Source organism: Esox lucius, chromosome 17, assembly GCF_011004845.1.
Source record: "Esox lucius isolate fEsoLuc1 chromosome 17, fEsoLuc1.pri, whole genome shotgun sequence".
NCBI lineage: Eukaryota > Metazoa > Chordata > Actinopteri > Esociformes > Esocidae > Esox > Esox lucius.
Window position 1 is genome coordinate 39,621,935 of NC_047585.1, and position 17,535 is coordinate 39,639,469.

Consider the following 17,535-nt stretch of genomic DNA (forward strand, 5'->3'; position numbering starts at 1 on the left):
CTCTCAAGATCCCTTTTTATAGAGGAATTTCCAGGGAAGAAAAGTGTCCAAATCAATTTGTGTATATATTATTTTTATTTAGGGATTAAGATTAAAATGAACATTTCTTCAAGAGATCTACAGCAAAGCAATCTACAGCTAAACAAAATACAATAATACTCAATAGGAAAGAAACTCTCATTGGTATAGTAAATTCCAAAATCAATGGAGCCCTTGATAAAGATGTATAAAATAAACAATGACATTGTCCAAAATGTGAAATATATTTGAATTCATTAATGATTCAAGTGAATCAACCAAAATGATACATTTTCAATGGGATTCAAGTCAGGAAACCACACACCAGTAGTTTTGGCATCAAAATGACAATGCATGAGTAGAAAAGAACCCAATACCTATTGTAAAATATGTCATGGGAACTTTGATGTCACAAGGCAGTTTGGATTTCACATGTCCTGGAGCCCCTACTAAGATCATTGACATTGAACTCTACACATTACCAGACCATTTTGTCTAAACAACTACTTGTTCCTGCTAGCAATATTGTCTACAGGTGGATCTTAATAAAAATATATGTCTCCAACATTATATTGAAATCCCATATAAAGGAATTACTGCTGATATTTTACTGATTCAGAGCCATTATAAGCTTTAATTTTCGGCGTTTACTGATTTTATTTACAGTTCAGTTACAGGTAGACCATTTTCTCACATACCCAAAAAACCTGTTTGTTGCAAGATACATCGTGCCAACTCTTCTCTGGGGCAGATTCTTCCAACCATTTCGCAATGCAGTCCTCATCAGTGCCTCCGTGACTGTTAGGCTGTCCACTGTCCCAGAACCCAGTGGTCAGTTCTGTACCGTCCACCCACATCCACTTTCCCTCTTCAACTTGATCAGTCAGACCGATCCAGAATCCCTCCTGGTTCAAACCGTGGATGAAGACCTGTTCCTCCAAGCTGTTTATGACCAGCAGGTCTGCGGTTCTCCCCACACAGTCCTGTCTGCTGTCTTCCCAGGTTTTCTTTGCAGTGGAGATGAAGTACAAACTGGAGCTGAAATACACCCAACCCTGTTGTATTTGTTGAGAAATGAAGGAGAGATTTGCCCTGAGATTTTCTCTCTCAGCCTGGAGCTGGTCCCTCTCCTCAGTCATGGCACTGTATCTGGCCTGGACCTGGTCTCGTTCAGCCTGGAGCTGGTCCCTCTCCTCAGTCATGGCACTGTATCTGGCCTGGACCTGGTCTCGTTCAGCCTGGAGCTGGTCCCTCTCCTCAGTCATGGCACTGTATCTGTCCTGGAACTGGTCTCGTTCAGCCGTGGAGTTGGTTTCATAAAAGATTTTCTCCTTCAAACTGTGGGTCACTCTGATGTAGCATACTAACAGGCCTATGATTCCAGCCAGTAGGAGGAAGGTCAACAGTCCCAGACACACGACACCAGCTTTGGTGGTTTTCCACTTTGTGCTCTCAGAACCAATGTATGTAGCCAGTGGTTTTCTCTTTGGGGTACTCTTATTTCCAGAGTACTGAGAATGAATATTGGAATAAATATTTTCAATCCCATCTGTTGCCTCGTTTTCTTCATAGTCAATCTCAACATTGGTATAGATTTCATTAGACACAGCCATTGTCTACAAGTGTCTCTGAGAATGCTGCTGATAGACTCCGCACCCCAAAATGAAAGTTTTAGAATGTTTCAGAGACTCATATACTGAGTCAGTAGCATTAACATGACGAACAGGAAGACTCAAAATAAAGTAATGGTGTTGAACTGTGCATGGTTAACACCTACACAGAGAAGTGTGACTTCCAATTCCACATCTGTGTCTTCTAATATCTGGTTGGTGTTTGCTTTGTGATAGCATTGTTATTTGCTGTAACACATTTCCATTGAAAGAATATAATGATCTCTCCAAGAGATTGAATTCAGTAAAACCAAATTCGAACCATAAGAAAATCATACATACAGAACAGGGAAGAAAAACATAGTTTTCCAGTGAGTGAAACATTTATTTTCAGTTCTGCCAGGTATTTAAATCCAGTGTTGACACCAAAACTAATCTGGTCTGTTTTCACAGATGTGCACATTTCATCCAAATCCAATTGCTACTATTCTGCCTGACAGTGTATGCACAGAGGGCCCCTGTACATACCTCTATGTTTAGGTAACGGAAAGATTTCCCATTGACATAGTCTGCCTCCACAGGTCCAGATGGTGCCTGGATCCGCACATGGGTACAGTCTATTGCGCCTATAACGTGGGGGAAGCAGACGATTATGTTAATACAGAGGCTTTTCAACCTGTAGGCTACTTTTATTTTAACTGTCACACACCTGCAATTGAATAAAACGCTTTCTTGAATCTTTGTCTTTCAAAATGGAAAAGGGAAAGTGATGAAAATATTCAGGTACAGCTTTAGAGCAAGGCATGCCCTTATTTCCCGGCATGCAGTTGCCTTCACAAGATCTTCTACATCACCAACACTGTACAAGAATGTCCCACTGTCAGGTCCTGGCTGGGGGCCTCTAGGCATCTCTATGCTCCTGGGGGCCACACTCAGGACCTGGCCGCAGAGGTGCCTCTAGGCATCTCTGCACTGCTGTTTTGGTTATCCCCAATTAGAGGCAGCTGATCCACGTTGCCTCTAATTGGGGACCCTATTCAAGTTGCCCTTAGGGTTCTTTAGTTTGTGGATCAATGATTGCGTTGAGTGCTTCAGTTCATGGTTTACCTCACTTTTTGTTTGTTGTTTTGAGTGAGTCGATCAAATAAAGGGATGTATTACAGCTTTGGGCCTCGTGTCCTGCCTCTTGACCATGACACCCACATGCAAAGAAATCCAGAGCTATGCAGACAGACTGAACAGTGGTCAAGGCTTGGTTACAGTGAGTGTGCTTCCTAATGTGTGGTTCCAGCAGACTGCATAGGTAAACTATGCTGGGCCTGCTGAACATGTATTATTAACTACACATAACAAACCATTAACAATGGAGTAGTCCATTGTTTATTCATCATGTATTAAGCATTTTTACAACATTTAGAGATATTAGTACGATGTTAATAAACAATGTATAAATACTGTTACCATTGATTCAATAATGATTCATAAGCTATATGATGATGTACTTAGTTTTTTCATACTTTAAAAATAAGTTAAGCAAGTTAAAGATGTTTCCTTATGGCCATTATAAACGAGTAGTAAAGGACATAATATGGATTTATGAACTCAGTAAAAAAGCAGTAGTTCCAGGTTTGCAAACTATTTATAAATATCTATATGGATAAATGTAACCATACGTATAATATATTGGATATTTAATGGTTAAAGGATGTGTTAAATATTTTATGCATTCTTACTAACACACGTTAATGGTTAAAGGATGTGTTAAATATTTTATGCATTCTTACTAACACATACATTGATGATTAGGAATACTTTATTATAGCATTTAGTAATTGTTTGGTAAGTGTTTTGTGCAGCCTCATCGAAAGTGGGGACTTAAGTATTTCAGAGGATTTGTAAATGGTTACTGTTATTCCCAAAAGGCTGGTCAGGCCTTAAGCAGCCATTACAGCCACCATCTGATCCAAAACACCTACATTTACAGAAAGCATTCCTGAATGAGCATCAGTAAAATAACAAAGACACACTGAAAACAACAGCATTTTATGGTATGAGCATTTTATTGAAAACTCTTCTGTGTTGACATTTTCTAAAGAGTTATGATTTCGTACAATAGAAAAATTATTGGCTTTTAAACAGGGCTCTCGTGTTCTGCCCTTTCTGTTTCATTTCTAAAATGAAACCATCTATAGACATTTCAACAAGATTGCTGCTTATCATGCTTCCAGTATTTGAATAGGTAAAAAATTAAGATAACCATTATTTTAAAGGATTGTATATATTGTAATATGTAATATATTGTAATATTACAATAATAATATAATATATGTAATAGATTGTAATATATATATACAGTGGGGAGAACAAGTATTTGATACACTGCCGATTTTGCAGTTTTTTTTTATCATAGGTACACTTCAACTGTGAGAGACGGAATAAAAAAATCCAGAAAATCACATTGTATTCCATTTTATTGCATGACATAAGTATTTGATTACCTACCAACCAGTAAGAATTCTGGATCTCACAGACCTGTTGGGCTTCTTAAAGAAAAACTTCCTGTTCTCGACTCATTACCTGAATTAACTGCACCAGTTTGAACTCGTTACCTGTATAAAAGACACCTGTCCACACACTCAATCAAACAGACTCCAACCTCTCCACAATGGCCAAGACCAGAGAGCTGTGTAAGGACATCAGGGATAAAAGTGTGGACCTGCACAAGGCTGGGATGGGCTACAGGACAATAGGCAAGCAGCTTGGTGAGATGATGACGGTCAATCTCCCTCGGTCTGGGGCTCCATGCAAGATCTCACCTTGTGGGGCATCAATGATCATGAGAAAGGTGAGGGATCAGCCCAGAACTACACAGCAGGACCTGGTCATTGACCTGAAGAGAGCTGGGACCACAGTCTCAAAGAAAACCATTAGTAACACACTACGCTGTCATAGATTAAAATCCTGGAGTGCACGCAATGTCCCCCTGCTCAAGCCAGCGCATGTCCAGACCCGTCTGAAGTTTGCCAATGACCATCTGGATGATCCAGAGGAGGAATGGGAGAAGGTCATGTGGTATGATGAGACAAAAATAGAGCTTTTTGGTCTAAACTCCACTCGCCATGTTTGGAGGAAGAAGAAGGATGAGTATAACCCCAAGAACACCATCCCAACCGTGAAGAATGGAGGTGGAAACATTATTCTTTGGGGATGCTTTTCTGCAAAGGGGACAGGACGACTGCACTGTATTGAGGGGAGGATGGATGGGGCCATGTATCGCGAGATCTTGGCCAACAACCTTCTTCCTTCAGTAAGAGTATTGAAGATGGGTGGCTGGGTCTTCCAGCATGAAAACGATCCGAAACACACAGCCAGCGCATGTCCAGACCAGGGCAACACACAGCCAGGGCAACTAAGGAGTGGCTCCGTAAGAAGCATCTCAAGGTCCTGGAGTGGTCTAGCCAGTCTCCAGACCTGAACCTAATAGAAAATCTTTGGAGGGAGCTGAAAGTCCGTATTGCCCAGCGACAGCCCCGAAACCTGAAGGATCTGGAGAAGATCTGTATGGAGGTGTGGGCCAAAATCCCTGCTGCAATGTGTGCAAAGCTGGTCAAGAACTACAGGGAACGTATGATCTCTGTAATTGCAAACAAAGGTTTCTGTACCAAATATTAAGTTCTTCTTTTCTGATGTATCAAATACTCATGTCATGCAATAAAATGCAAATTAATTACTTACAAATCATACATTGTGATTTTCTGGATTTTTGTTTTAGATTCCGTCAGTTAAAGAGTACATATGATAAAAATGCTTTGTAAGTGGAAAAACATGCAAAATCGGCAGTGTATGTCACGTCCTGGCTGTGCCCCTAGCCATCTCTGCGCTGGGCTCGGGGCATAGCCAGGACAGGACAGGAGGTGGCCTCTAGCCACCTCTAATCCTTTTTTTTGGTTTCCCCAATTGGAGGCAGGTGTTGGTTATTGCCTCCAATTGGGGACCCTATTTAAGTTCAGTTTGTTGGCCAGGTTGGTGTGGTTCATTTTGGTTTTTGTCCTGTTGATGTTAACCCACGGCACTGGTTGCTGCCTTTTGTTTTGTTTGAGTTTTGTTTTCATTAAAAGATGGATTATCTCCAGTACCTCTACTCTGCGCCTGTGTCCTTCTCCTCCCACGACCGTGACAGTGTATCAAATACTTGTTCTCCCCACTGTACAGCACTGTAGTTTTGAGGACAGAGGTAAGGTACATGGTACTTAAAAAAATGTAAATCAATCATAACAAAAAAACAGGCCACAGTTGTCACGTCCTGGCTATGCCCCTAGCCATCTCTGCGCTGGGCTCGGGGCATAGTCAGGACAGGAAAGGAGGTGGCACATCTAGCCTCCAATCCTCCCCAATTGGAGGCAGATGTCGGTCGTAGCTCTCCCGCCGGCACCTGACCCTCCGCCGGCACCTGACCCTCCGCCGGCACCTGACCCTCCGCCGGCTCCTGCTCCTCCCCCGGCTCCCCCTCCTCCGCCGGCTCCCCCTCCTCCGCCGGCTCCCCCATCTTCTGCTCCTCCCCCGTCTTCTGCTTCTCCGCCGGCTCTCCCATCGGCTCCTGCTCCTCCGCCGGCTCCCCCGTCTCCTGTCCCTCTGCCGGCACCTGACCCTCTGCCGGCACCTGACCCTCTGCCGGCTCCTGCTCCTCCCCCGGCTCCCCCTCCTCCGTCGGCTCCCCCTCCTCCGCCGGCTCCCCCGTCTTCTGCTCCTCCCCCGTCTTCTGCTTCTCCTCCGGCTCTCCCATAGGCTCCTGCTCCTCCGCCGGCTCCCCCGTCTCCTGTCCCTCCACCGGCTCCTGATCCGACGCCGGCACTCCCGCCGGCTCCTGCTCCTCCGCCGGCTCCTGCTCCTCCGCTGGCTCCTGTCCCTCCACCGGCTCTCCCGGCTCCTGACCCTCCGCTGGCTCCCCCTGCTCCTGCTTCTGCAGTACACATTTATAATGAAATGAGTTCCTTTGGTAACAAAATCGATGGCAGAATCGCCTACAGTCCAGTATTGCTCCAGCAGATCCAGATGTGGCTGTAGACCCTGCTCTGTGGGTGACAGCAACACAAGATCGTCTGCATACAGCAGGAATCTTACTTCTTTGTTGTTTAGGGTGAGGCCAGGGGTTGCAGATTTCGCTAGCTCATTAATGTAGATATTGAAGAGCGTTGGAGATCAGTTGCATCCCTGGCGAACACCTTGCCCTTGAGTGAAGAAGTCGGTTCTTTTATTGCCAATTTTTACACCACACTTATTTTTGACATAGGTTAATTTGATTATGTCGTAAACTTTACCCCTTATACCACTTTGGAGAATGTTATAGTACAACCCCTCTTGCCAGATTGAATCAAAAGCTTTCTTAAAATCAATAAAGCATGTAAAAACCTTATTTTGTTGGTTTTGGTATATGTGTTGATCTACTAGGGTGTGTAGGGTGTGAACATGATCAGTAGTGCAGTGATTTGGTAGGAAGCCAATTTGTCCTTTACTCAAAACATTCCGTAAGGAAGCCCAGCATTAGGGCATTGATGATGCTGCAGAAAACCTTCCCCATGTTACAGCTCACACAGATGCCTCGGTAGTTGTTAGGGTCCGATTTGTCTCCACTCTCATGTATTGGGGAAATGAGCCCCCGGCTCCAGATCTCAAGTAAGCAGCCAGTTTTAAGGACCAGGTTGAACAACTTGAGCAGGACCTGCTGCAGCTCAGGAGTGCTGTTCTTAAGCATCTCTGTCCTGATCCTGTCAGGACTGCATTACTTCTCAAATTTCAGTTCTTTAATGCTGTCTTCTAATTATTATATTGTCATTTGGTATTCAAGTGGGTCCCGATTGTTCTTGATAGTTGTTTCAAGTATTCCTAATTTATCTTGTATTTGTTTCTGGTTAGAGGTTAGACTGTTAAGTGGTGTTTCTTTGTACAAGTTTTCATATTGTTTTTTCCAAACATTGAATTGCTAAATGTTTATTTTCGTTTTTACTTAAGGTGTTCCATCTTTTCCAGAATTTATTTTGGTCAAGGGAGATTTTAATTTCTTGTAGTTTTTGATTGCAATGTTTTCCTTTTTTATTTGCTTTAGGGTGAGTTTGTATTCTCTCAGTGTCTCTGCATAATTTTGTTTTGTGGTTGATGGTGTTTTTGATGAGACAGATTTCTTAATTTCTTTCTGAGATTTTTTGCTTGTTGTCCAATTGTTTTCAGATAGACATTTATCTGACAGTGGTCTGTGAGTGGTGTCTGTGGTCTGACAATGAATGCGCTGATGGAGGAGGGGTCCATGTCAGTGATAGCGTAGTTGACAACACTTGTTGAACCCAAAAGTTGAATAGTATGTGTACCTTAAAGAATCCCCGCTTGTCCTACCATTGAGCATATAGAGGCCCAAGGAGCGACAGAGATGCACTAACTCTTTGCCCATTTTGTTTACTATACGGTCAGGGTTGTTTCTGTGGGGAATGGTGTGGGTGAGGTACAGTGAAGCCTGTCTGAAGAAGTGACTGTTACCAGTAGCATCAGCTATATCAGGCTGATGCTACTGGTTTTAATTGGTTTGATAACTCCTTTTTGTACCATATAATACCATATAATAACCCCACCGAGACTCTGCCACGTTCAGTAATTTTCTGCTTATAGGGAATAGGATCTCTCTCTCTCACTCTCTCTCACTCTCTCTCTCTCACTCTCTCTCTCGCTCTCGCTCTCTCGCTCTCTCGCTCTCTCGCTCTCTCATCACACACACAACAGAAACAGTACACAGAGGATGTAACACGCCCACCCAAAAAGAGTAAACCCGGGTTAGCGACTTGGAAAAACAAACTAAACATCATCCTAGACCCGATACAAGGCATCAGCAACTACATTTTCTGACCTCTTCTTTGTGTAATGAGGAGGCTGAACAAAAAAGGCCCAACGCATGAGGCGTTGCTTGCTATTATAAATTCTGTTAAGGAAAACCAAGGGATTGTGGTCAGTGTACACAACAACAAGCAAAACGTGTTAACTGTGATAACCTGCACAAAAAATACATTCTGACTGTGATAATCTGCATGTATGAAAGATCCTGAATGTGATAAGTTGCACATGTGAAAGACATCCTGAATGAAATAATTTGCACATGTGAAAGACATCCTGACTGAGATAACCTGTACATATGAACCAGTTAAACCTGAATCGTTGCTAAAACCAACTGAGACTTTCAACAGGTTTTCCCCACTGGAGTCGGAGTCAAGGCCCGAGCCGTCTTCGGAGGGGAATGATCGGCAGGCATGTTCTACCGATGGCCTTGAAAAACTGAAAACTTTAGTCATTGGTGATTCCATTACACGCAGTATTAGACTAAAGAATCAGCCGGCGATCGTACATTGTTTACCGGGGGGGCAGAGCCACCAACGTAGCCGCAAATCTGGGGTTGGTGCTAGCAAAGTCTAAAACTGGCAAGTATAGAGAGTACAGAGATATTGTTATCCACGTTGGCACCAACAATGTTAGGATGAAACAGTCAGAGGTTACGAAGCAGAACATAGCATCAGCGTGTAAATTAGCTAGAAAGATCTGTCGGCATCGAGTAATTGTCTCTGGCCCCCTCCCAGCTAGGGGTGGTGACGAGCTCTACAGCAGACTTGCGCAACTCAATCGCTGGCTGAAAACGGAGTTCTGCCCGTCGCAGGAGGTAGAGTTTGTAGATAACTGGCCTTCTTTTTGGGACTCTCCCAGAAATAGGGCCAGGCCTGATCTGCTGAGGAGCGACGCACTCCATCCTAGCTGGAGTGGTGCTCTTCTTTTATCTAGGAACATTGACAGGAGTCTCACTCCTATAGCTTTAACATGAGATAGAGTGCAGGTCAGGCTGCAGGCTGTTAGCCAGCCTGCTAGCATAGTGGAGTCTGTCAATAGCATAGCCAGAGTAGTTAGTACAGCTTTACCTATTGCCACTGTGACTCGTTCCAGGCTGAGAAAAGTTAAACAAGGTAGTGCTAACAAAAACAACCTTATTAAGATAAAGCCTTCCTCCACCTCGGTCAAAAATAAAAATAATTGTATCACTTCGCATCTCAAAATGGGACTCCTAATTATTAGATCTCTTGCTCCAAAGGCAGTTGCAGTAAATGAATTAATCTCTGATCATAAACTAGATGCTATTGGTTTATGTGAAACGTGGCTAAAGCCTAATGAATTCACTGCCTTAAATGAGGCCTCTCCTCCTGGCTATACTAGTGATCATATCCCTTGTGCGTCCCGAAAAGGAGGGGGTGTCGCTAATATTTATGACAGTAAATATAAACTTACTCTCAAACATATCACAGAGTTTCATTCTTTTGAAGTTTTACTCATGAAAGTTAACCAGGTCGATAAATCATTTTACATAGCTACTATTTATAGGCCCCCCGGGCCATACACAATGTTCCTCAATGAGTTTCCAGAATTCTTGTCTAACCTTGTAGTCATGGCAGATAGTATTCTAATTTTTGGCAATTTCAATATTCATATGGAAAACTCCAATGATCCTCTTCAAAAAGCCTTTGAAGCCATAATTGACTCAATGGGTTTCATCCAACATGTCTCAGGTCCAACACATTTTCAAAATCATACCTTAGATTTAGTCCTGTCACGAGAAATAGATATTGTAGATCTAATAATTTACCCCCAAAATCCTGGATTATCGGATCACTGTCTTATTACATTTACCGTTAAAACAAGAAATCCACTTGCCCCCCAAACAATGAGTTTCAAAAGCCGTACTATAAATTCTCGGATTACCAATAAATTCCTTGATATTCTTACTAGTTCGCTCATTAACGACAGAGTAAATAAATCTGTAAACGATCAAATCGAGGATCTAAACTCAATACTGCGAAATACATTAGACATAGTTGCACCACTAAAAACTAAAGAAATACGCAACAAGAAACTTGCTCCCTGGTACACCGACAATACTAGAGCACTTAAGCAAGCCTCCAGAAAATTGGAGCGAAAGTGGCGCTCCACCAAGTTGGAAGTATTTAGACTAGCCTGGATAGACAGTACAGTACAATACCGAAAATCACTCACGTCTGCTCGATCAGCTTATTTCTCCAACCTGATTGAGGCGAACAAAAACAATCCAAAATTTCTCTTTGATACAGTTGCAAAGTTAACAAAAAAGCAAAGCTTAGCAAGTGAAGTGGGACTTCACTTTAGTTGTAATGAATACATGAACTACTTTGATGAAAAGATCGTCACCATTAGAAAACAAATAACTGACTCCTTAAATAGTTATGGTCCTCAAAATCTCAGTTGTCCAAAAAATTTCCTGAACCTCCCTGACCAGGTGTCAATGGGGACACTTGAATTTTTTGATACCGTATCGCTCGACACATTTACAAAATTTGTAGCATAACATAGCATAGCATAGCATAGCATCATCTTCCGCTTATCCGGGGCCGGGTCGCGGGGGCAGCAGTCTAAGCAGGGATGCCCAGACTTCCCTCTCCCCAGACACTTCCTCCAGCTCTTCCGGGGGACACCGAGGCGTTCCCAGGCCAGCCGGGAGACATAGTCCCTCCAGCGTGTCCTAGGTCTTCCCCGGGGTCTCTTCCCGGTGGGACGGGACCGGAACACCTTCCCAGGAAGGCGTTCCGGAGGCATCCGAAACAGATGCCCAAGCCACCTCAGCTGACCCCTCTCGATGTGGAGGAGCAGCGGCTCTACTCTGAGCTCCTCCCGGGTGACCGAGCTTCTCACCCTATCTCTAAGGGATCGCCCAGCCACCCTGCGGAGAAAGCTCATTTCGGCCGCCTGTATCCGGGATCTTGTCCTTTCGGTCATGACCCAAAGCTCATGACCATAGGTGAGAGTAGGAACGTAGATTGACCGGTAAATCGAGAGCTTCGCCTTGCGGCTCAGCTCTTTCTTCACCACGACAGACCGATACATCGACCGCATTACTGCAGAAGCTGCACCGATCCGTCTGTCAATCTCCCGTTCCATCCTTCCCTCACTCGTGAACAGGACCCCTAGATACTTAAACTCCTCCACTTGAGGCAGGCACTCTCCACCAACCTGAAGTGGGCAAGCCACCCTTTTCCGACTGAGGACCATGGCCTCAGATTTGGAGGTACTGATTTTCATCCCCACCGCTTCACACTCGGCTGCAAACCGTCCAAGTGCATGCTGAAGGTCCTGGCTTGAAGGGGCCAACACGACAACATCATCCGCAAAGAGCAGAGACGAAATCGTGTGGTCCCCAAACCTGACACCCTCCGGGCCCTGGCTGCGCCTAGAAATTCTGTCCATAAAAATTACGAACAGAACCGGTGACAAAGGGCAGCCCTGCCGGAGTCCAACATGCACAGGGAACAAGTCTGACTTACTGCCGGCAATGCGGACCAAGCTCCTGCTTCGGTCGTACAGGGACCTGACAGCCCTTAGCAAAGGACCCAGGACCCCATATTCCCGAAGCACTCTCCACAGGATGCCGCGAGGGACACAGTCGAATACCTTCTCCAAATCCACAAAACACATGTGGACTGGTTGGGCAAACTCCCATGAACCCTCCATCACCCTGTAGAGGGTATAGAGCTGGTCCAGTGTTCCACGGCCTGGACGAAAACCACACTGTTCCTCCTGAATCCGAGGTTCTACTATCGGCCGTATTCTCCTCTCCAGAACCCTGGCTTAGACTTTCCCGGGGAGGCTGAGAAGTGTGATCCCCCTATAGTTGGAACACACCCTCCGGTCCCCCTTCTTAAAAAGAGGGACCACCACCCCGGTCTGCCATCCCAGAGGCACTGTCCCCGACTGCCACGTGATGTTGCACAGGCGTGTCAGCCAAGACAGCCCCACAACATCCAGAGACTTGAGGTACTCAGGGCGGATCTCATCCACCCCCGGTGCCTTGCCACCGAGGAGTTTCTTAACCACCTCGGTGACTTCAGCCCGGGTGATGGACGAGTCCACCTCTGAGCCCTCATCCTCTGCTTCCTCAATGGAAGACGTGACGGCAGGATTGAGGAGATCCTCGAAGTACTCCTTCCACCGCCAGACGACATCCCCAGTTGAGGTCAACAGCTGCCCACCTCTACTGTAAACAGCGTTGGTAGGGCACTGTTTCCCTCTCCTGAGGCGCCGGATGGTTTGCCAGAATCTCTTCGAGGCCAGCCGATAGTCCTTCTCCATGGCCTCACCGAACTCCTCCCAGGCCCGAGTTTTTGCCTCCACAACCACCCGGGCTGCAGTCCGCTTGGCCTGTCGGTACCCATCAGCTGCCTCTGGAGTCCCACAAGCCAACCAGGGGATTGCCGCCTCGACAGGCACCGGAGACCTTACGGCCACAGCTCCGAGCGGCCGCTTCGACAATGGCGTTGGAGAACATGGTCCACTCGGACTCAATATCTCCAGCCTCCCTCGGGATCCAGTCAAAGCTCTGCCGGAGGTGGGAGTTAAAGATCTCTCTGACAGGAGACTCGGCCAGACGTTCCCAGCAGACCCTTACAGTACGCTTGGGCCTGCCGAGTCTGTCCAGCTTCCTCCCCCGCCATCGGATCCAACTCACCACCAGGTGGTGATCAGTTGACAGCTCCGCCCCTCTCTTCACCCGAGTGTCCAAGACATGTGGCCGCAGGTCAGATGAAACGACAACAAAGTCGATCATCGACCTGCGGCCTAGGGTGTCCTGGTGCCACGTGCACTGATGGACACCCTTATGCTTGAACATGGTGTTCGTTATGGACAAACTGTGACTAGCACAGAAGTCCAATAACTGAACACCGCTCGGGTTCAGATCAGGGGGGCCGTTCCTCCCAATCACGCCCCTCCAGGTGTCACTGTCGTTGCCCACGTGGGCGTTGAAGTCCCCCAGTAGAACGATAGAGTCCCCAGTCGGAGCACTTTCCAGCACCCCTCCCAGAGACTCCAAGAAGGTCGGGTACTCTGCACTGCCGTTTGGCCCGTAGGCACAAACAACAGTGAGAGACCTATCCCCGACCCGTAGGCGCAGGGAAACGACCCTCTCGTTCACCGGGGTAAACTCCAACACATGGCGGCAGAGCTGGGGAGCTATAAGCAAACCCACACCAGCCCGCCGCCTCTCACCATGGGCAACTCCAGAGTGGTGAAGAGTCCATCCTCTCTCAAGGAGTGTGGTTCCAGAGCCCAAGCCGTGCGTAGAGGTGATCCCGACTACCTCTAGTCGGAACTTCTCAACCTCACGCACCATCTCAGGCTCCTTCCCCGCCAGCGAGGTGACATTCCACGTCCCTAGAGCTAGTTTCCGTGTCCGGGGATCGGGTTGTCTAGGCCCCCGCCTTCGACTGCCGCCCGATCCTCTCTGCACCGGCCCCTTATGGTCCCTCCTGTGGGTGGTGAGCCCACGGGAGGGCGGCCCCATGTCACTCGTTCGGGCTGGGCCCGGCCGGGCCCCATGGGGAAAGGCCCGGCCACCAGGCGCTCGCGAACGAGCCCCAACCCCGGGCCTGGCTCCAGGGTGGGGCCCCGGCTGCGCCATACCGGGCGACGTCACAGAACACACAATTTTTTTTCTTCATTAAGGGGTTTTTGAACCGCTCTTAGTCTGACCCGTCGCCTAGGACCTGTTGGCCTTGGGAGACCCTACCAGGGGCATATAGCCCCAGGCAACATAGCTCCTAGGGTCACTCGGGTACTCAAACCCCTCCACCACGTTAAGGTGGCAGTTCAAGGAGAGGACAAAATTTGTAATGAGTTCTAAACCCACAAACTCTCAGCTAGACCCGATTCCTACAAAATTACTTAAGGAGTTATTTTCTGTGCTAGGTCAGCCAATGCTGAACATAATAAATTGCTCCCTTTCCTCCGGATGCGTACCAAACTCACAAAAAATTGCGGAAATTAAGCCTCTTATAAAAAAATCTAATCTAGATCCCGACATATTAAACAATTATAGGCCAATATCGAACCTCCCGTTCCTCTCAAAAATCTTAGAAAAATGTGTTTCCCAACAACTGAATGCCTTCCTAAAGACAAAAAAACATTTATGAAATATTCCAGTCCGGTTTTAGATCCCATCATAGTACTGAGACTGCACTCGTGAAGGTAACAAATGACCTTCTAATGGCCTCAGACAAAGGTTCCGCATCCGTCCTGTTGCTTCTTGATCTTAGTGCTGCTTTTGACACTATTGATCACTCCCTTCTCTTAGAGAGACTGGAAACCAATATTGGGCTACGTGGACATGTTCTAGCCTGGTTTAAATCTTATTTATCTGAAAGAAATCAGTTCGTTAGTGTGGATGGCATATCCTCTGACAAGTCAAAGTTATGCTTTGGAGTTCCTCAAGGCTCGGTTCTGGGCCCATTATTGTTCTCACTATACATGCTCCCTCTGGGCGATGTAATCCGAAATCACAATATTAACTTTCACTGTTTTGCTGATGACACACAGTTATATATTTCAATGAAGCATGGAGAAGCCCCTAAATTAGCTATTTTGGAAGCATGCGTTTCAGATATTAGGAAGTGGATGACAGAGAATTTCTTGCTCTTAAACTCAAATAAAACCGAAATGCTCCTTTTAGGACCCAAAAAACAAAGAGCGTTGCTAGCAGATCTCACTGTGAACCTCGACGGCTGCATGGTCGTATCCCAAAAAACTGTAAAAAACCTTGGCGTTACCCTTGACCCTGACCTCTCCTTTGAAGAACATATAAAATATGTCTCAAGAGTTGCTTATTTTCATCTTCAAAACATCGCAAAAATTTGAAACTTTCTATCAAAAACTGATGCAGAAAAATTAATCCATGCTTTCGTTACTTCTAGATTAGATTACTGCAATGCTTTTCTCTCTGGTTATCCATACAAATGAATAAATAAACTTCAATTAGTCCTGCACACAGCTGCTAGAATCCTAACTAGAACTAAAAAATTTGAACACATTTCTCCTGTCCTGGCGTCCTTACATTGGCTGCCTGTTAGGGTTAGAGCTGATTTTAAGGTTTTACTCTTAACCTATAAATCAATACATGGACTTGCTCCTACTTACCTGGCTGAAATGATCCAGCCATACATACCTACACGTAACCTTAGATCGCAAGATGCAGGCCTTTTAATTGTACCTTGAATTTCTAAACAAACAGTTGGCGGCAGGGCCTTTTCTCATAGAGCTCCACTCCTGTGGAATGATCTGCCAATTAAGGTTAGAAATGCAAACTCAGTGCAAACTTTCAAGTGTCTACTAAAAACTCATCTCTACAGCACGGTTTATGATTAGGTGTAGCCTGGCCCTGGGGCGTGAAGGTGACCAGTAGGCTTGATACTGTCCACCCTTGCTGTCTTGCCAGGTGGGCTCTCGTCACCACTGGGATGCCCTCCCTCCAATGCCTTTCGGGGGAAGAGTCACTGGCTTGTTGTTGACTCTCTGTTGCGCACTTGTGCAATTGGGCTGTACGCCGCTAGCAATACTCGGCCCTCATTCAGGGGGGTTGCGGTTGGTGGGTGTCCCTTTGGTTGATGCCTGGCAATGTGGTTGGATTGATTTCCTGCCTGTTGGGCCCTGTCCGGGGCCTCCCCCGGGTAGGGCCACAATGTCTCCGGACCCCCCCGTCTCAGTTCCAAGGTGTTACGCTGGTATATTATTGTGCTGGGGGATATGAGGGATGTACTACTAACTTTTCTCAGTTTCCTCCAGTTTTACATTTTAGAAGGAGATGAGGTCCTGGTCCACACCTGCGGATTACCTGGTTTGGGGGGCCCGTTGCTGTCCCTGTCCTTGTCCACCTGGTCATACTTCTGACCTAGTCTAAAATCAAATAGACTCTGGATTTAGCCCAGAGAAATTTATTTATTCCAATTGGACTCTTAATATCTCACCCGGCACAGCCAGAAGAGGACTGGTCACCCCTCTGAGCCAGGGTCCTCTCTAGGTTTCTTCCTAAAATTCGACCTTAGGGAGTTTTTCCTAGCCACTGAAATTCAACACTACTGTTGTTTGCTCCTTGGGGTTTAAGGCCGGGTGTCTCTGTAAAGAACTTTGTGACAACTGCTGTTGTAAAAAGGGTTTTATAAATAAATTTGATTGATTGATTGACATCACTTTAATCAATCACAGACAGACAAGTAGCTTCCACAAGTATTTTTTGGCATTAAGTTTAAAACTCTATTCATTTCTTAAATAAAAGCTGATCTTCACTTGAAGCTTCCTAACTAGATTAACGATATGTACAATGAATATCCATATACAGTACCCAAGTCATTTATAAAAATAGAAAACAGAAAAGGGTGACCTCTTTAGTTATCACATTTTTTTTTAATAAATGGCCCTTTGCACGCACACGCTGAGTAATTTCTGAAACATTTAACAGTCTTCATACCGAAACCAACATTCTTACATTTATTCCTCAGCAATTTGTGGTCCACCGAATCAAACGCCTTGGATATATCTACAAACCGTCCCTGAGTCGCCTCTTCACTGTTGACATTGAGACTGGTGTTTTGCAGGAATTCAGGAAGTGTTGCAAAACATTTGCAGTCAGAAATTAGGGGATTAGAAACCCTGTTTTAGGAGATTCCTCTAGTATAACACTATATGAGAAAGACAACCAGAGATTTACAATACAGACATGCATTCTTTATTATCAATAACCTATCAACCATTTGAAATGTACAGTGGTGTGCTGTGCTGCTAAATACAAATATAAAGGAATGAAATTTGTACTTGATTAAAAGAAAGTTATTAAAAAAGTCTAAATATTTTGAGAATAAAGCCAACATATTGGAGATTACATTAGATTTTCTTTTCAAGAATGACTTCCTTCTACTTAAAAGACAAATCAATATGAACAATTTAATTTGCATTTCTGAATTTAGAGTCATTACAGACAGCGACATTCCCTTCAGAATTACCAAAGGGTGGTAAACTAACAGAGGTGAGATTC

General features: G+C 45.3%; 1 protein-coding gene across 1 annotated transcript; it reads right to left on the reverse strand.

Annotated features, from left to right (window-relative positions):
- Positions 1-536: 536 nt before the first annotated feature.
- Positions 537-6,411, reverse strand: LOC117592931 (CD209 antigen-like protein B). Its single transcript, XM_034287432.1, has 3 exons — positions 6,301-6,411; positions 2,157-2,222; positions 537-1,529 (listed from the first exon to the last, which is right to left on the reverse strand). Exons 1-3 carry the CDS (start codon positions 6,409-6,411, stop codon positions 690-692), a joined length of 1,017 nt encoding a protein of 338 aa, XP_034143323.1. The 3' UTR covers positions 537-689.
- Between the last annotated feature and the right edge of the window lie 11,124 nt (positions 6,412-17,535).